The following is a 20,977-nucleotide window of genomic DNA, read 5'->3' as shown; positions in this document are numbered from 1 at the left end:
CAGCATCTCTCACCCTCTGTTTTACCCTGAGCCAGTCTCCGTCTCTTCCCTCCTCCAGTTTGGAGGGAGGTAGAGATACTGGATTTGAGGTAAGGAGAACAAGAGAAACATAGAAACATGACAGCATACAAAAGCCAAATGGCCCATCCAGTCCGCTCATCCACAGCAACCATCATCTCCTTCTCTCACTGAGAGATCCCACAGGCACATCCCAGGCCCTCCTGAGCTCAAACACAGTCTCTGTTTCCACCAACTCCTCCGGGAGACTGCTCCACGCATTCACCACCCCTTCCGTACTTCCCCAGATTACTCCAAAGCCCATCACCCCCCAACTTTATCCCATGCCCTCCCATCGCAGAGCTTCCTCCCAAATGAAAGAGACTCGATTCATGCACATCTATATCTCGTAGGTATTCAGCGTCTCTATCATATCTCCCCTCTCCCACCTCTCCTCCAAAGCACAGACTCCAAATCTGTCCCCATACACTCCATCACGAAGACCACACAACATCCCAGTAGCCTTCCTCTGGAACGACTCCACCCCACCATATCTCCCTGAAGGTGCAACCTCCAGAACCGAACACAACACTCTAAATGAGGTCTCACCAGAGTCCTACACAGGCATCAATACCCCCCTCCACTGGCCACACCTCTCCTCATGCAACCCAGCATCCATCTAGCCTTGCCATCACCCTCCCAACCTGCTTGGCCACCCCAAAATCATCACATACAATCACACCCAAGTCCCGCTCCTCCGTCGCAAACACAAGTTCTCCACCCCGCAAACTGCACCGCTCCCTCTGGTTCCTGCAGCCCAAATGCATGACCCTGCACCTCTCAGCATCCAACTTTAGCTGCCAAATTTCGGACCACTCCCCAACTCACCAGATCCCTCTCCATGTCATTCACACCATCCGGTGTGTCTACTCCACTGCCAATTTTGTCTGGAGTCGGAAGGGGTGCCAATGCCTAAGACTAGCTTTGAGAAAGTACCTTGCTCAGCTCACAGCAGCAAAATGGGTAAAACAGCCAGGGGTAGGCCTTTTTGTATGGGGCCAAATTGTGGGTTGGCCCTTTTGTCAGGGGCTATTTTGACCTAATACAATACCTCTTATACTAAAAATATAACATGCAGCAGTCCTCTGATGAATAAAACTGCAAAACATTTGTACAATTTTATAATTTTTTTTGTTTGTTTTATTAAATTGCTAGCTAAGATTTGTGATACATTGGGGATGAGAGATATAAAAACTTAAAACCTATGGATGAACAGGATTTAAAAAATGTCTTACTGCCTTTAGGCATACATTTCTTTTTACTAATTTGGTCACATACTTTATTCCCACATTTGGCTTCTATTGTTAATGGATTAAGACCATCTATTCCCAAAAACACATACCTCATGCCAGCACATCATCATTACTTGATAGACCGTGTTTGATGACAATTTGGGCCGATACAGCCTGTGTCCTTGGCTCACCATAGTTACAACTTCAAAATTTGTATTAGTCTCAAAGGGCATCTTCCCCTCGGTAAAAACCTCCCACATTAAGACACCTGTAAAATGTTAAAAAAATTATAAAGCAACAGACCATGATACATCAAGTAGCAGAAGAAGTAGGGATGGTGTTAATTGATATAGAAGTAACTGAAAGGTCCTTTTACCAACTGCAGTAAAAAGTGGCCTTAGCATGTCCTTACACAGGTCATTTCTGTGCACTAAGACCTTTTTTTTTAAACTTTTTTTTAAACCACAGGGGTAAAATATATACTTTTTCTATTTTCAGTATTAATGTCCATGTGCAAATTTTTATATTTGCGTGCGAGTCCCTACCACCACCTATTTTATAGGTGATAAGGACTTGCATGCTAATCATGTGCTAACCAATTAGCACAGAACACGCCTACTCTCCACCCATAGTACTAAAACAAATTCTTTTTTTTTGCATGCGAGTAGCTTGCACCAATCTAAAAATTACTATGGGACACCTGAGCACATCCTGCCAAGCACATAACAATAATTCTACTTGGTACAAATTAAATACTAGAAATCTCATGAAGAACTCTCTGACAAGATAAACAACAGATTTTGCTTTCATTTAAATATCAAACAACATACATCAAGAAAAACATAGCTTACCAAATGACCATATGTCAGACTTGCTACTGAATTTGCTATAATTAAAAACTTCTGGGGGGGACCACTTCACAGGAAATTTGGCACCAGATGAGCTTGTATACTGGTCATCAAGAACGTACCTGAAAAAAACCCAAAGAAATCTATAATATTGGTACTTGTGTACATATGATTGATCTCCTTTTTTATTTGCTATAGGCAGTACTTAAGCTGCTTCCCTGTGCTTATGGATCAAGACTTTAGAATGCTGTAGTTATCCAGACAGCTGTTTCTTTGTGACTTTGGTATGTTCCCAAAGACTTTTGTACTCAATACAATTTCAAAAGGGATAATCCTGTCAAACTAACTTCACTGAATTCTTTAAGTGCAAGCCAGAAAGTGTTGGAGCAGGCCAGACAATTGTAATTTGGATAAGGAACTGGTAGAGTAGCAGATCCAAAGGGCACCAACAGGTAAAATAGTAGTACAGTAGAATCTCAGTTGTCTAGCACCCATGGGGATTGGTGGATACTGGATAACTGCTTTTGTGATTGAGTGTTAGAAACCTTGTCTAACACACTCTCAATTCTGCCCCCCACCCGAAGCACTAGCGTGGTAGCGGTCCTGAGCCGCAAACCCTTCCTCCCTCCCTCAAGCCCTGAAGTGGCAGAAGCAGGCAGTGGTCCTGAGCTGTGAACCCTCTCGCTCGCTTCCCTCCCTCTCTTCCTTCCTTCCCCAAAGCGTAGCAGTCAGCCTCAAAACAGACTGATCATGGCCAGTCCTGGCAGGGCCTTTCCTCTGATGTGTCAGAAGTGAAGGGAAAGGCCATGCCGGGGCTGGCCAAGAGCAGCCTGTTTTGATGCTACCTCCTGCAGAGACAGAGACAGAGAGAGATAACGGCTCAGGACCATCATCTGCTTCTGCCACTTCAGGACTTGAGGGAGGGAGGAGGGCTTTGTGACTCAGGACAGCTGTTACACTTGTGCTTCAGGGCAGAAGGAAGGGAGGTTTGTAGCTGCTTTTCGGCTTGATGGAGGGAGGGAGAAGGGATTTGCGGCTCAAGACCACTGCTGTTTGGATCCTACAGTATTATGAGCCAGCATAGTGGTCCTGCCTTACATTTCTGAGACTGCTTTTGTATGTCCTGTCTGTCCAAAATGACACACCTATTGCACCCTCACTTGGAGTACTGCGTCCAGCATTGGTCACTGTACATGAAGGACACAGTACTACTCGAAAGGGTCCAGAGAAGAGCGACTAAGATTGTTAATGGGTTGCAGGAGCTGCCGTACAGCAAAAGATTAGAGAAACTGGGCCTCTTCTCCCTCGAACTGAGGAGATTGAGAGGGGACATGATTGAAACATTCAAGGTACTGAAGGAAATAGACTTAGTAGATAAGGGCAGGTTGTTCACCCTCTCCAAGGTAGGGAGAACGAGAGGGCACCCTCTAAAATTGAAAGGGGATAGATTCCGTACAAACATAAGGAAGTTCTTTTTCACCCAGAGAATGGTGGAAAACTGGAACACTTTGCCGGAGTCTGTCATAGGGGAAAACACCCTCCAGGGATTCAAGACAAAGTTAGACAAGTTCCTGCTGAACCAAAATGTACGCAGGTAGGGCTAGTCTCAGGGCGCTGGTCTTTGACCAGAAGGCCGCCGCATGAGCGGACTGCTGGGCTTGATGGACTACTGGTCTGACCCAGCAGCGGCAATTCTTATGTTCTTATGGTATAATCTGTGACCAAACTTGTCCATGGTTCTACCCTAACGTCCTGAGGGGGGTACTGTAGTGTACACTTTAGAAGGGTTAGCCTTCTTCAGAGAAGACTCCACTACCAAAAACTGGTGTGAGAGCTGAGGTTTCGCAAAACCCTTACACGGGATGACCTTGTAGCGAGAGTCCAGTTTCCCAGGAACTGCTGGAACCGAGTATGAAGTGTCCAAATTTTTACGAAAAGTATGTTTGAGGATACCATTTATTGGAAACCTAAGCAATTCCTTAATATACTTGGAGCTTGCTTCCAGTTTAATTTTAAGGTCCTTTTCTGATGAATGAACCGGGTAAAAGAAACTGGTTCAGATAGTGAAGTTCCCTCTGAGAAGTGGACCGAGGAGAACCCTGTGTTGGGGAACCTTATGCCTCCATAGAGGAAGGTGGAGCTGCATGAGTACACTTGAAATGAAGGTCTGAATCCTCATGCATGGAGGAAGAAGAGTATCGCTGCGTAGAACGGTGTGGAGTTGAAGGAGTGGGTGATTAAGAATGCTTCTGCTTAACGGAATGTGCAGGCGAGAGATGTTTAAATTTGGAGACATGCTTCCCCGATTTTGAAGATGGTGATGAATGTTTGGAGAAACTGGATCTATGCTTGAAGTACGACGGTGCTGCTGCTGACACTCCGAGGAAGAATGATGCTTCGATGGAGGAGACCGATGCTTTTATGAGCAACGTTTCAATTATCAATGTTTCGGAGAAACAGATCGATGGTTCGAAGAGCGACGCTTCGAAGAAGAGAAAGACTGATGCTTTGGTGAAGGCAAAAAACAACTCTTCGATGGAGAGCTATGCTCTGAAGAGCAGTGCATTGGTGAAGCAGATCAATGCCAAGAAGACCGATGCTGAGAAGCATGGCTCGAAGGTGAGGATTGATGGCGTCGAGGCAGCATCGGTGTCTTGATACCTTCAGTTGGCATTGAGTGATGATCAGGCTGGACTGGTATCGGAGGTGCCGACATGGGAGTGAGCATCGAGAACATGTTGCCAAACTCCAACTTAGAGAACATCAAGTTGGGCTGGAAAAAAATAAAAGGTGTCTGCGTAAAAAGTGGAAGCATACAAGAAGGAAATTAAGCAGAAATGGCAACATGGATTGTAAATTCACAGTTCAAGCTTAAAAAAAAAGCAATTTTAAAATTAAAAGTATAAAAGGAAGTCAGATGCAAATAATATTGCTATTTATTTTACAGTGGTGACAACCAAGACACATCTGAATAATGAACCAGTATAAGTCAATTTGTTCATACCTTGCCATGCCAAAATCAGATACCTTCACCACTCCTGACTCACCCACCAAACAGTTTCTGGCAGCCTGAAAAAGAACATTCAGTAGATTATCCAAAATCAAGCATATAAATAAGTGCTCTTTTGGTATTTAAATAAGTGGTTTTCTTTTTCCCTGTTAGGGCAAATGATTAGGAAGAAAAAGTATACCTCATTTCCAGTAACTCACTCGCTACCTCAATCATTTATTAGCATGTAAGAAATAAAGGAGGCAACAGTTCATCCTCCACTGAACCACAAAGCACAGTTACCTACCATTAACAGGGGTTATCCAGGGACAGAAGGAAGATTTTCTCACATGTGGGTGACATCATCCAGGGAGCCCGGTAAGGACAGTGCTAAAGTGAACTGTCACTTTAAGCTTTTGTGTAGCTTTGAGACTGTGTGGTCATAGTCATAGGCTATAGTTGGCATATTTATGAATAATTTATTTTAATCAGTAGTTTCATTCATTTCCCAATTATTTCTTTAAATATTTTAAGTTATACTGTAATAAGTTAGATTTAGACTTATGTAACTCTGGTAGGGTGTATCGCCAAGTTTATACCAATCATTACTGTTTAGTAAAGTCTGCCGCCGACATGCATGTTTCGTTTTGCATGTATTAACAAACTGCTTCAGGGCGCGGTAATCTACAAAACAAACATTCACCCAACATTAAGGCCCCGTCAATGGCCACCCTATTTGTAGAAGAGTTTGAAGAACAATATATCTATAATTCCATCTTTTCTAATAAAGTATTTTTGGGGAGAAGGTATTTGGACGCTATTATCTGTATTTGGACAATATTATCTGTATTTGGACAGGGACCGAGGAAGACTTACAGCAATTTTTTGAATGGATGAACTCTTGTACAGACTATTTGAAGTTTACCATGACTTTTCAAAATAACTGGATAGATTTTCTTAATGTGCATTTATTTCATCTGAATGATAAAGTAGCTACCACACTTTATCAAAAGCCTGCAACACGAAACTCGTATCTTCATTTTGATAGTTTTCACATCATCCATCTGAAACATAGCCTCCCGGAGAGCATGCACTGCTTTCAATACATATTCATTGAGGAAATCCTGAAAACCAGACTGGATTGCAGCCCTCAAGGAGGGACTTTGAGATCCCTAGTCTAGCACCATTATATTTAAATTAATCACTACTACAGACCTTTCTAATTTTCCACAACCAATTTAATTAATTGGTCCTTATAAAACAGGCATTTATAATTGTCTTTATGTTTAAATGATTTTTTATTAGAGCCAGCAATAAAACACAGATAACAAAATTTCAGCCTATGTGTCTGAATTTAAAAGGGCCTGGGATAGGCACATGGGCTCTCTCGGAGAGAGAAAGAGATAATGGTTATTGCGGATGGGCAGACTAGATGGGCCATTTGGTCTTTATCTGCCATCATGTTTCTATGTGACAGGTTTAACATAGGTACCTTCTGGTGCAATCACTAATGTATTTCATACAATAAAAAATGTTGCCACCTTCAGCTTACTTTTACCTATCTCTACTTCTAGTGCCTTATGTAGAAATAAAATATAGATTGTTGATGCTGTTTATTTCCTGGTACCAAACAATATTGAGTCAGTCACCATTTGCCAGTAAAGTGATGTTGCTACATGACTAAAGACCAAGCCTGAAAAGTAGGGCAATGAAAGAGTAATTTCCTTGAATCAGTAAATCGGAGTTATTCATCAGCACATTCCAAAATGGAAAAGGCAGTGCAAAGCATCAGTTCCTTGTGCTGGCTCAAGTATTTTAACAAACTTAGAAACTGAAGTTATGTAATGACAACCATATTCCAAGTTACTCAAATACCTAATGCAAATCTGTTGCTATAAGTTGATATTAAGCAGCAGAGAAAAGGCAAGGAGAATGAAATTAGGGTCATTTAGGTTACTAGATTGTTAGCTCTCTGTACCTTTATGCACTTCACACTCATTTCTACTTCTAGTATTCAAGATCATCAACCCCCAGTTTACACCATCCATCATCAGTCAGTCAATATTGAGCCACCTTTTAACTAACGCAAAAGATGCCAATTTGTACAGGTCATCTACTGTAGTTCAAACAGGATTGTCCAAGATGAGATTTTCACAATTTGCAGCATATTTTTCATAAGACTTACTGACACAGGGCCTTTTGTAAACATATACAAAAGCTGCTGGAAAATGAGAAATTAGGTTCTTACCTGCTAATTTACTTTCTTTTAGCCTCTCCAGACCGGCATAGGTTAATCTTACAAGTGGGTTATATCTCACTATGACCAGCAGGTGGAGACTGAGACTAAACTTTGGAATAGTACATATCAGGTGTCTCCCCCCTAATTACTTCAGTCTGCCGAATAGCCAAGCAGAACTAAGAACTATAAACAGAAAAAACAGGACTCCGAACAGGAGTATCAACTAATAAGAACCTAAGAATTGCCGTTGCTGGGTCAGACCAGTGGTCCATCATGCCCAGCAGTCCGCTCATGCGGTGGCCCTCTGGTCAAAGACCAGCGCCCTAACTGAGATTAGCCCTACCAGCATACGTCTTTATTTAGCAGGAACTTGTCTAACTTTGTCTTGAATCCCTGGAGGATGTTTTCCTCTATAACAGACTCCAGAAGAGCGTTCCAGTTTTCTACCACTTTCTGGGTGAAGAAGAACTTTCTTACGTTTGTACGGAATCTAACACTATTGGAAAATGCAAAGGAACAAATGCAAATGGCAGGTCCCCACAGCTCGCCAGCCGAGTCATATCCGCTATTCTTAGATCTCCCCGGCCCTAGAAAAATACTAGAACCCGCTAAAAAAGCAAAATCTGCATGCAAGAACAACACGACAACAGACAAGGTGGGGTCCTATGCCGGTCTGGAGAGGCTAATAGAAAGTAAATTAGCAGATAAGAACCTAATTTCTCCTTTTTTAGCAACTCTGCAGACCGGCATTGGTTAATCTTACAAGCGGGACGTGCCAAAGCAATCTCCATCATGGGTGGGATCCCCAAAGGGTCGACACCAGAACATGCTCACTGAACACCGCGTCCTGACGCGCCTGAATGTCCACACTGTAGTGTCTGACAAAGGAATGCAAGGAAGACCAAACAGCAGCCTTAAAAATATCCACTGGAGGCACCAGCAAAGAAGCCCAAGAAGCATCTTGACCCCGAGTGGAATGGACCTTGAGAAAGGCTGGAACAGGTTTCTTCTGAAGAAGGTAAGTGGAAGCAATAGGCTCCTTGATCCAGCACGCAATGGTAGCCTTGGAAGTGTCATCTCCCTTACAAGGACCCATTAGAAAGACAAAAAGATGATCTGATTACCTGATCTCCAGGGTTCTCTGCACTGGGAGGACCATGGACTGACTGATACAAAAAGGAGAAACTACCTTTGGCAGAAAGGAAGGAACAGGCCTCAACACGACCCGCTCCCTAGAAAAACTCCAGGAAGGGAGACATACAAGAGAGCACTTGCAGCTCCGGAACACATCTAGCAGAAGTAATAGTCACCAAGAAGACTGTCTTAAGAGTAAGGTCCTTCAACGAGCGGGAACCCAAAGGCTCAAAAGGGGGGGCACAGCAGCCCGGACAGGCCCAGATTCAAATCCCAAGAGGGAACAGACGATTGCACAGTAGGCTTGAGCAATTTGGCCGACCGCAAGAAGTGAACATCAGGAATGGCAGTCAGACGCTGACCCTGTAGAAACCCATGAAAGGCTGACAAGGTCACAAGCTGAACCTAGAGAGAAGACCAAGCCAGGCCCCTTTCCAGGCCATCTTGCAAGAATTCTAAGATGTTAGGCAGGGAAACGTGAAAACATAAGAACATAAGAACATAAGAAATGCCATCTCCGGATCAGACCTTCGGTCCATCAAGTCCGGCGATCCGCACACGTGGAGGCCCTGCCAGGTGTACACCTGTCGTAATTTATAGTCCACCATATCCTTACATGCCTCTCTTAAGGAGATATGCATCTAGTTTGCTCTTGAAGCCTAGGACGGTCGATTCCGCAATAATCTCATCAGGGAGGGCATTCCAGACCACTCCCTGCGCCATACACCACTCCTCAAATATACGCCAAACCCGCACATAAGCCCGAGAAGTGGAAAGTTTCCGGGACATCAAGAGAGTGGCAATCACTTTATCTGAATACCTCTTCTTATCTAGGCGTTCCCTTTTAAGGGCCAAGCCGTACCACAAAAGGGATCTGGATAGAACATGGGAATGGGGTTCCGAGTCAGAAGATCAGACGAAAGAAGCAGAAGAAGAGGATCTGACACCAGATCCGCATACCATGGCCGCCTGGGCCAATTTGGAGTCACCAGAACCACCAGGCCTGGATGACGAACAATGCGGAATAGAACTCTGCCCATGGAGGGAACACATACAACAGCCCCTTCGTTGGCCATGGTTGAACTAGATCATCCAGATCCTCGGTCGGACTGTCTCTGTGATGACTGAAGAAGCAGGATGTATTGGCGTTGACACCCGTGACCATTAAGTCCATGAGGGGCTGACCCCCAAGACTGCACTATCAACTGAAAGGCCACGTAGCTTAGACATCACTCTGCAGGATCTAGCACGTAATGACTGAGGAAGTCTGCTTGAACATTCTCCACTCCGGCTATGTGGGAGGCTGAGATGTCCTGAAGATGAGACTCTGCCCAGACCATGAGCAGAGCTGCTTCCTACGCCACCTGAGTGCTCTTGGTGCCACTCTGACGACCAACATAGGCCACCGCCATGGCATTATCCAACCGACTTGCCCGTCAAGAAGGAACGGGAGGCTAACAGTGCCAGATGGACGGATCAACCAGGACGCATCCTCTGTGTACTAGGTGCCCTGAGCTGAGTGACCTAGACACTGAGCTCCCCAACCGAGGAGACTAGCATCCGTGAGAAGCACCGTCCACCATGGCTGAGCCAGACTTGTCCCTTGAACAAGATTGGAAGTCTCAAGCCACCAACGAAGACTGCAGCGAGCCAAGCCCCGCAGAGGAACAGGGTGATCCAGACTGTGCCTCAGGGGCAACCACCCCAAAGCAGAGCATACTGAAGAGGACGCATGTGGGCACGAGCCCAACTTACCACGTCGCGGGAAGTCGCCATCGACTCAAGACTTGGAGGAAATCCTGCGCCCTAGGACACCGAGATGCCATAAGCAGGCGAATCAGATTGCAATTTGCTTATCCAGGCCTCTGGGAGGAATACCTTCCCCAAAGAGGTGTTGAACACAACCCCAAAATACTCCAGGCGCTGCAAGGGGGCCAACTGGCTCTTGGCAAGGTTGACAACCAATCACAGAGACTGCAGGAACTACACCACTCAAGCCGTGACCCGGGTGCTCTCCTGGAACGACTTTGCATGAATCAACCAGTCATCCAGGTAGGGATGCACCAGAATGCCCTTTGTCCGCAAGGCCACTGCGACGACAACAATAATCTTGGTGGATGTCTGTGGAGCCATAGCCAGACCAAAAGGAAGCACATAGAACTGATAGTGCTGACCCAAGATCACAAAACGAAGGAAGCACTGATGGGAGGCCTGGACTGGAACATGCAAGTAGGCCTCCGTCAGGTTGAGAGAGATTAGATACTTCCCCGGATGAACCGCCAGAATCACAGATCGCAGTGTCTCCATTCGAAAAGACAGAACTCCCGAGAGCCCTGTTGGCCCCCTTCAAATCTTAGATGGGCCAAAAAGTCCCCTCTTTCTTGGGCACCACAAAATAAATTGAGTACCTGCCAGTGCAACACTCTTGAGGGGGCACTGGAGCCACAGCTCTGAGATCTAGCAATCTTTGAAGAGTCTGGCGAAAAGCCTGCTTCTTCCACTCTGCCTGACAAGGAGAAGCTAGAAAATGATCTGGCAGGGAGTGGGCAAATTCCAAAGCATAACCGTCCCGAATCACATCCAGGACCCACTGATCGGATGTGATCTCTGTCCACTTCTGAGAAAATTCATGCAGCTGGGCACCCACCGGAACCAGAGGTGGCACTGACAAGGCGTCATTGGGCAGGCCAGGCTGCAGGGGAACCGGCGGGGGGGGGGGGAGGGGGGAATCTCAGCCCCCCTACAGGCTTCCCGAAAGGATTGCATGAGCTGAAGCGCTCCCGGGAAAACCCAGAAGTCGGGAAGGTAGCAGCTCCATGCCGAGGGCGGAATCTGCGGAAATCCTGCAGACACCCACTAGCAGTGCCACCTCTAACCACTGGGCAGGCACGGTCCTCAGGCAGGCGGGGTACCTTAGAGTCCATCAGAGTCCAAATCCTTTCCAAAGACCCCGAAAGGGAATTTTGTGAGTTTAGTCTTGGATGCCGCATCTGTCGACCAAGCGCACAGCCACAAAGTATGATGCGCAGCCACCCCAAAAGCCACAGACTTGGCGGAGGTCCGCACCAAGTCATAGAGGGCGTCCAAGAGGAAAGAGGCCGCCATCTCAATCTTCGGCACCTCTTGATCCACCAAAGACCAATCATCAGACTCATGGCCAAGAACACGCTCGGCACACCAAAACACAGCCCGAGCCATGAGCCTCCCGCAAATAGCCGCCTGGATCCCCAAGGCAGAGACATCAAAATTTTGTTTAAGGAGAGTCTCTAACTTACGCTCCTCAGAATTAGGTAAGGCAGAACTGTCCTTTATAGGCACAGTATGCCGTTTTGCAATAGCGGAGACCACCCCATCCACTACTGGCGACTTCAAGGTAGCCCTATCCCCCTCCGGGATGGGATACAAATGAGCCATGGAGCGTGAAAACTGAAACGGTGCCTCCAGCGTATTCCACTGCACCATGACAATATCCCGAATATTCTGATGCATAGGAAAAGAGTGGGACGCAGGGTGGATCATCCGAAGAGGGTCCCCCACATGCGGGGTCTCAGGTGGCATCTCCTCAAAGCGTAATACCAAGGAGACCTGTTGAATCAAATCTGGGAGCTCGCCTCTCTGAAAAAGGTGTACCACGGACGCCTCCTCGCCAGTAGCCAAAAAAGCCGAGGCCCCACTACCAGCGCCCGTCCCCTCAAAAGGATCCTGGAGGTTTCCCCAAGGGTCCAGGTCTTCATCCAGATCCACACACTCCTCAGACCACAAGTCTTCGTACCAGCCCACATGCGGGCTCTTGGACGAGGGAGGAAGAGGAGGGGACGTAAAAGGAGGGGGGCAAAGATGCAGAGGGAACACTCCCCTCCGTGACCCCCGGACCAACCCCACAAAATCCCTGGCCGCCTGAAAACAAGCTCTGCACAAAGCAAAAAATAAATCAGGGGAAAAAACCCCTGGCAGCCCCATGGGACCCCCCCTGCCTGAGCGGGGGACCCAGCAGAAACCTGCCCCTGTTTTTCCAAAACAAGGGGAAGGTCACCTGAGGTGGCAGAGCAAATGGAGGGTTTGCTAGGCAAAAATGGCAATGTTCCCACCAAAAATAACCCCTCCAGGGCATGTAGTGGCTGGGAAGCCTGAACTGTCCCAGTTGCTAAAGCGGGCAAGCCGGCATCAGCTGTTAAAGAAACAGCTGTGAGGGAATCTCCAGCCGCTATGGCGGTAAGGAAATCTTTTTCCCCTCACCGTCGGCAGCTGAGGAAATCCCTCCGTGGGCGGCTGGGGAAGACTGGGTCTTCTCGCAGTCAGCTATTGACTCGTGAGGCACTTTCAGAAGGAAGCCCTGGTCGCCGGCACCCGCTGCCGATGAGGCTCCTCCACCACTCCGGCCTGCACAGCGTCTGCACAGGCCAGCCATGAGTGCCTTGCATCTGGAGCAAACTGAGCACTTCTTCCCCTGAGAAATGCTCACTGCTCCATATGTGACCTAGCTAAAAGAAAAGTGCGGGTTAAAAATAGAGTAATTTACATTAAATTTAAAGGGAAAGCAACCCTTCAGACCAGCACTACCCTCAGGATTTTTTTTTTTCACAGAACAGACTCCACTTGGCTCTCCAAACAGTATGCTTTACTAAACAGGGGGTAAGGCTTTCTGTTAAGGCACCTCTAAAAAAATTGTGGGGGAGATGGAGGAAAGGGGGGGAGGGACCCAGCACGCAACCCACCGGGTTTGACTCCCCCGAGGTCAGACAGACCCCCAAAGAAAGTTCACCCAAGCTTAATCTGGCACTAAAAAGGGGACAAAGAGCCCTAAACAAATTCCAACAACCCTACTAAGGGAGAGGGGTACAGCTTACCAACACCTGCTGGAGACTGAGAGAAGACTTAGGAATTAGGGGGGGGAGACACTTGATATATACTATTCCAAAGTTTTGTCTCAGTGTCCACCTGCTGGTCATGATGAGATATAATCCGCTTGTAAGATTAACCTATGCCGGTCTGGAGAGTTGCTAACGAAATAAATGTATTTGATGGCAGCAGTGTATTGAGTCATTTTTACCAAAGAGCTGCCTCACTTTGGGCATTGTACATCTAAAGGCTTGTATTTACATATGTAACCACCAGACTTCACAAAACTGCATGTCTAAGAAAAGCAAAGGACCAAAACTCAATTTTTATATTGGAAGTGGTTTTGAACATTGAAGTTAAACACTTTCCTCCTCTTTCCCAGCTCTATTTTTAAAGGAGTTAGCTGAGAGCTATGTGCTTTGGAGTGGGTGTAAATGATGAAGGGGACGTTTTTGGAAGTAAACACTTATTTCTATTGCAAAATAGGAACCACACACACACAATTCTAATGTCTGCCCTAAACCCACCCCCTTCAAATCTATGTATGCCAGATGCATACAAGTTTAAGTATCACTCATTGTAAAAATCATTACTTCTACATATATGATAATTTACTTATATAAATGAAATTATTTTTACATGTGTCAATTAAAAAATGCCTACAAAGGTTGAAAGAGAAGAGTTCACAAAGCAAATTACAATTTTACAGATGCAAGCATTAAGAAGAATACAGCAAAGGCCATTTAGCTATTTTAAGAACGACAACAAAGTGGGTATGGTGGCATTCTAGTCATTTATGTATGTATATTAAGTGGTTGCTTACATGCATAAATGACCTCTTATAGAACAGTGACTAGCAGAAAAGCACAGTTACTTACCGTAACAGGTGTTATCCAGGGACAGTAGGCAGATATTCTTGACTGATGAGTGACGGCACCGACGGAGCCCCGGTACGGACAATTTTAGAGTGATTGCACTCTAAGAACTTGGAAAGTTCTGGTAGGCCGCACCGCGCACGCGCGAGTGCCTTCCCGCCCGACAGAGGCGCGCGGTCCCCAGTTAGGATAAGCCAGCTAAGAAGCCAACCCGGGGAGGTGGGAGGGACGCAAGAATATCTGCCTGCTGTCCCTGGATAACACCTGTTACGGTAAGTAACTGTGCTTTATCCCAGGACAAGCAGGCAGCATATTCTTGACTGATGGGTGACCTCCAAGCTAACAAAAAGAGGGATGGAGGGAAGGTTGGCCATTAGGAAAACAAATTTTGCAAAACAGATTGGCCGAAGTGTCCATCCCGTCTGGAGAATGCATCCAGACAATAATGAGATGTAAAAGTATGAATTGAGGACCAAGTAGCAGCCTTGAAGATTTCCTCAATAGGAGTGGAACGGAGGAAAGCTACAGATGCTGCCATCGCTCGGACTCTATGGGCCGTGACAGAACCTTCCAGTGTCAGTCCGGTCTGAGCATAACAGAATGAAATGCACGCTGCCAGCCAATTAGACAACGTACGTTTAGAAACAGGACGTCCCAATTTATTCGGATCAAAGGACAGAAAGAGTTGGGGAACTGATCTGTGGGGTTTCGTACGCTCTAGATAGTAAGCTAGAGCCCTTTTACAATCCAAAGTATGCAGAGCCTGTTCCCCAGAATGAGAGTGAGGTTTCGGAAAGAAGACAGGCAGAACAATGGATTGGTTGAGATGGAATTCAGAGACAACCTTAGGGAGAAACTTTGGATGTGTACACAGAACCACCTTGTCATGATGAAAGACCGTAAAAGGTGGATCTGCAACTAGTGCATGTAGCTCACTGACCCTCCTGGCAGAGGTAAGAGCAATAAGGAAAAGTACCTTCCAAGTGAGAAACTTGAAAGGAGTGGTAGCCAAAGGTTCAAATGGAGGCTTCATTAAGGCGGAAAGAACCACATTGAGATCCCAGATAACAGGAGGGGCTTTAAGAGGTGGTTTCACATTGAAAAGACCTCGCATGAACCTGGACACCAGGGGATGAGCTGAGAGAAGTTTTCCATGAACCGGCTCATGGAAGGCAGCAATGGCACTGAGATGGACTCTGATGGAAGAAGACTTAAGGTCAGAGTCAGACAAAGAAAGCAAATAATCCAACAATGTCTCCACTGCCAGGGAAGTGGGATCAAGATGGTGAAGAAGACACCAGGAAGAAAATCTTGTCCACTTCTGATGGTAACATTGCAGAGTGGCTGGTTTCCTGGAGGCATCTAGAATGGAACGAACGGGCTGAGACAAAAGAGTATCATGAGAAGTCAGCCCGAGAGATACCAAGCTGTCAGGTGCAGAGACTGGAGGTTGGGATGTAGAAGGGTCTCCTGATGCTGTGTAAGCAGAGAAGGAAACAGTGGAAGAAGAAAAGGTTCCCTGGAACTGAGTTGAAGTAGAAGGGAGAACCAATGTTGCCTGGGCCACCTCGGAGCAATCAGAATCATGGTGGCTCGTTCCCTCTTGAGCTTGAACAAGGTTCTCAACATGAGAGGCAGAGGAGGGAAAGCGTACAGGAACAGATTGGACCAGTCGAGGAGAAATGCATCCGCTGCCAGACGGTGAGGAGAGTAGAGTCTGGAGCAGAATAGGGGCAGCTGGTGATTGTGAGGAGCTGCAAAGAGGTCTATCTGAGGAGTGCCCCATTGAGTGAAGATGGACTGTAGAGTGAAAGGATCGAGTGTCCACTCGTGAGGCTGGAGAATTCTGCTGAGCTTGTCCGCTAAGGAATTCTTTTCTCCCTAAATGTAGATAACTTTTAGGAATAGATGGTGATTTATGGCCCAAGTCCAGATCTTCTGGGCTTCCTGGCACAAGAGGCGAGAGCCCGTCCCACCCTGCTTGTTGATGTAGTACATCGCAACTTGATTGTCTGTGCACAGCAGGAGAACTTGAGGGAAGAGAAGATGTTGGAAGGCCTTGAGGGCATAAAACATCGCTCTGAGTTCCAGGAAATTGATGTGATGCTTCTTTTCCTGGGCTGTCCATAGGCCTTGAGTTTGGAACTCGTTCAAATGAGCTCCCCAGGCATAAGGGGAGGCGTCGGTGGTGATGACTAGTTGATGAGGAGGTAGATGGAGCAGAAGACCTCTGGATAGATTTGAGGATATCAACCACCATTGTAGAGACTGACGAAGAGATGATGTGACAGATATGTGACGTGAGCAATGATCCATCGCTTGGGACCACTGGGTAGCTAGGGTCCATTGAGGAGTGCGCAGGTGAAGACGTGCGAAGGGTGTGACATGAACTGTAGAGGCCATGTGACCCAAGAGTATCATCATTTGCTTGGCAGAGATGGAAAGTTGTAGAAGCACCTGCTGACACAGAGATTGAAGCGTTTGAAGACGGTTGGATGGCAGGAACGCTCTCATGAGGACTGTGTCCAAGACAGCTCCGATGAATTGAAGTCTCTGAGTGGGGATGAGATGAGATTTGGGTAGATTGATCTCGAACCCCAGAAGTTGAAGAAACATGATGGTTTGGCTGGTGGCCAGGAGAACAGTCTGAGATGAATTGGCCTTGATTAACCAGTCGTCCAGGTAAGGAAAGACTGAAGGTGGTGAGATCGTAGAAAGGCAGCCACCACAATCAGACATTTGGTGAACACTCTTGGAGAGGAGGCAAGACCGAAGGGCAGCACCTTGTATTGATCATGAAGCGTAGGTACTGTCTGGAGGCCAGATTGACCGGTATATGAGTGTATGCTTCTTTGAGATCGAGTGAACATAGCCAGTCGCCTTGATTGAGAAGAGGGTAAAGAGTGGCCAGAGAAAGCATTTTGAATTTCTCCTTGACCAAGCATTTGTTTAGATCGCGAAGATCTAGAATGGGTCTTAGATCTCCTGTCTTTTTGGGGACTAGAAAATAACGGGAGTAGAATCCCTGCCCTCTCTGATCTAGAGGAACTTCCTCTATAGCGTTCAGAAGGAGGAGGGATTGAACCTCTTGAAGAAGGAGGGAGGACCGAGGAGTGTTGAAAGCAGACTCTCTTGGCAGACTTTGGGCAGGAGGTGTCTGAAAGTTGAGAGAGTAGCCGTGGCGGATGATGTTGAGGACCCACAGGTCCGAGGTGATGATTTCCCAACGGCTTATGAAATGTATAAGGCGTCCTCCTATGGGCTGTGGAAAATGAGTAGAAGGAGGAAGATTGGCTATGTCCCGGAGAACCAAGTCAAAAGGGCTGAGTTGACTTTTGAGAAGGAGGAGGTTTCACTTGCTGTTGCTGCTGGGCAGGTCGAGCAGGTTGCCTCTGTTGCTGCCTCTGACGCCTGGGTTGTTGCTGTGTTTGAGGTAAGGGACGAGCCACAAACCTTCGTTGGTAGGCTGATTGTTGACGAAAAGGCCTAGAAGGTGGGGTCTTCTTCTTTGTCTTAAGGAGAGTATCCCATCGAGTCTCATGAGCTGAAAGTTTCTGAGTAGTAGAGTCCATGGATTCTCCGAACAGCTCATCCCCTAAGTAAGGTGCATTGGCCAGTCGATCTTGGTGATTGACATCGAGTTCGGACACTCTGAGCCAGGCCAGTCGTCACATAGCCACTGACATAGCCGTGGCTCTAGAGGTCAGCTCAAAAGTGTCATAGATTGATCTGACCATGAACTTGCGCAGTTGCAAAAGCGATGAAGAAGTTTGGCGAAAGGCTGATTTCTTACGGTCAGGGAGATATTTCTCAAAAGATGACAAACTTTGAATAAGATGCTTAAGATAAAAGGAAAAATGGAAAGCATAGTTTCCTGACCTGTTCGCTAGCATTGCATTTTGATACAGCCTTTTGCCAAACTTATCCATGGCCTTACCTTACCTGCCAGGAGGGACAGAAGCATATACACTAGCCCCCGTGGATTTCTTTAAAGTAGACTCTACTAATAAAGACTCATGGGGGAGTTGAGGCTTGTCAAAGCTTGGAATTGGTATAACCTTATATAAGGAGTCCAGTTTACGGGGAGCTCCTGGAATGGTCAAGGATGTCTCTAGATTTTTGTAAAATGTCTCTCTTAAAATGTCATGGAGAGGCAGCTTGAGAAATTCCCTTGGAGGCTGGTCAAAGTCAAGAGCATCTAAAAATGCCTTGGATTTTTTGGATTCAGCCTCCAAGGGAATAGATAGAGTGTCACACATCTCTTTAAGAAAAGAGGTGAAAGAAGTTGCATCAGGTTTGGAAGATGGATCAAAACCAGAAGGATCCTCGTCCCCTGATGAACACTCTCCCTCAGAGAGGAAAGGCTCTTCTGAATCACCCCACAGATCAGGGTCCCTCACCTGAAAACTGCGGTCTCGTGACTCCGGTGTGGAGGGTTCTAGGTGTCGAGTTTTATGAGTCGACTTACCAGACCTCTGTGAACCGGTACTGGGAGATGTTAAGGGTTGTGCCGGTGCCGATGTTTGAACAACCTGGTGTCTCGGTTCCGGTGCCAAGACTGGCATTGATACCGAAGAAGTGATGTGCCCCGGTACCGACAAAGTGAATGCCGATAAAGGGGGCTGCTGCACCGTCGGTACCGGCGGCTCAGACCGGACCGGGACTGGAAGGCTCGGAGTCAAAAGAGCAGGGAGTAGCTGTTGGAGTTGTTCCTTTAGCTGGACCTGCAGGACTGCGGCAATGCGCTCGTCCAATGAAGGCACCGGTACCGCTTTTTTCTTCTGCGGTACCTTGGGTGCCGCTCTACACTCCGAAGAGGAACCCGATGTCGAGGGGCTCACCTCAATCGGAGCGGAGCGCTTCCGTGGGCGCCTCGTGGTCGGCAGGATTGGACTCGCTGCTACTGAGACCGGAGGATGCTCCAACGGGAAAGGCTTCTTAGCCGGCTTACCTGCGGGGTGCGACGCCGGCGCGGTATCGTGCGGTGTCGACGAAGTAGGAGCCGACTGAGATGGAGCCGACGTCGGTGCCGGTGGTGTGGAATCAGACATCTCGGCGCCGAACAATAACTGCTGCTGTATCTGGTGGTTTTTAAGTGTTCTCTTCTTTAAAGTCGCACAGCGGGAGCAGTTAGACGCTCGATGGTCAGGACCAAGACACTGCAGACACCAGTTGTGTGGGTCTGTCAGTGAAATTGGTCGAGCGCACCGCTGGCACTTTTTAAACCCGGGTTGAGGGGGCATGAAAGTGAATACGGCTTCTGCCAAATCGAAGGCCGAGGCCTCGATGATGGCAATAGGCCCCGCCGGGGCTAACCGAAAACTGAAGAAAAAAATTAAGTTTTTTTTTTTTTTTTTTTTAAGAAAAGAAAAGAAACAACGGAAATAAATTTTCCAAAAGGGTTTACGCGAGCGGGAAGGCGATATTAAGTAGAAAAAAGAACTTTCAACAGCTGTTGAAAGAAACGCGTCTTCTTAGCTCCGCGGAAACTAAGAAACTGGGTACCGCGCGCCTCTGTCGGGCGGGAAGGCACTCGCGCGTGCGCGGTGCGGCCTACCAGAACTTTCCAAGTTCTTAGAGTGCAATCACTCTAAAATTGTCCGTACCAGGGCTCCGTCGGTGCCGTCACCCATCAGTCAAGAATATGCTGCCTGTTTGTCCTGGGATAATGTATGTATCATATTTTGATGGCACATTCTTTGCTGATGGGTAGGTAGGGGCATTTAGCATTACACCAGCTACAGGACTGTAAGTGATAATGCTATAAATGTAGGCATATTTTCTGCTAATTGAACTAGTATTCTATAAAGAAAAGTAGGCTTGAAATAGGCACCTGCTTACCCTTTTATCCTAGACACCTTGTTAATTACCCCCAAAATGCATATTACTAGAGAGCAAAGGTAGAATTACCAGATCGCGATGGATGAAGCTATTTTGCTCCAAGTAGCCCATCCCTTCGCACACATCCTGGCACATAGTCAGCAATATATCTTTATGACACTGTCCACGTCTCTGGCGAAGATAATTCAGAAGGCAGCCATGTTCCATGAACTCTGTCACTATATAGATTGGTCTCCCTTGTGTGCAGACACCATATAGTTGGACGAGTTTAGGATGTGTTAGTTTCCTAATTAAGGTGAAAAGATTGGCAATGTTTATTTCATGAAGTGAAATAAGAGAAAATTGTTTTCCTGAACTGTTTGGCATTATTGGCCATCTTATCCAATGGTATCCAAATTTAGGTACAGCACTGCTAAACAAATTCATATCCCAGTATTTAAAATGAGAGTAAATCACATTTATGAACAATAAATCTAAAGATTATAGACAAATGATATATAATTAAGGCTTTCCTATTATGTCTCAGAAAGCTAATGACAATTTTTCTGGTTTCCCATCTGAAAAGCTATAAGCAAACTCACATCATCACTTTAGCTTCTTCGATAAAATCTTCTTCGGACATTGCACCTTCACGAATGGCTTTGATGGCCACTTTATACTGGGCCCGCCATTTGCCCAGACGTACCACACCAAACAGACCACTGCCTAGCTCTTTCATAAAAGTCAGCTCAGATGGATTTATTTCCCACTTATCTATTAGGAAGAAAAAATAACCCAGAATTTTAAAACTTAATGTGAGTTATACAATCATTGAGGTTTTTTTAAAAAAACATTTTTGTTAAATATCATAGAACAATCACAATAAAGATTGTATAATGATTAATAAACAAGAATTTTGAGTCATGGAAGAGTATTCTAGTGTG

General features: G+C 46.4%; 1 protein-coding gene across 4 annotated transcripts in view; it reads right to left on the bottom strand.

The window, feature by feature from the left end:
* Positions 1-20,977, bottom strand: part of TEC (tec protein tyrosine kinase) — a 223,842-nt gene that overhangs the window by 14,943 nt on the left and 187,922 nt on the right. For all 4 annotated transcript variants that reach the window (XM_033945988.1, XM_033945979.1, XM_033945998.1 and 1 more), the window contains 5 exons: positions 20,636-20,807; positions 20,124-20,340; positions 5,142-5,206; positions 2,141-2,259; positions 1,400-1,557 (listed from right to left, as the gene is read on the bottom strand). In XM_033945988.1, the coding sequence (XP_033801879.1) occupies positions 1,400-1,557; positions 2,141-2,259; positions 5,142-5,206; positions 20,124-20,340; positions 20,636-20,807 (731 nt within the window). The remainder of the gene's footprint in view (positions 1-1,399; positions 1,558-2,140; positions 2,260-5,141; positions 5,207-20,123; positions 20,341-20,635; positions 20,808-20,977) is intronic.

Source organism: Geotrypetes seraphini, chromosome 1, assembly GCF_902459505.1.
Source record: "Geotrypetes seraphini chromosome 1, aGeoSer1.1, whole genome shotgun sequence".
Classification (NCBI taxonomy): domain Eukaryota; kingdom Metazoa; phylum Chordata; class Amphibia; order Gymnophiona; family Dermophiidae; genus Geotrypetes; species Geotrypetes seraphini.
Note: the sequence above shows the minus strand (reverse complement) of the source record. Positions and strands in the feature narration are given on the sequence as shown.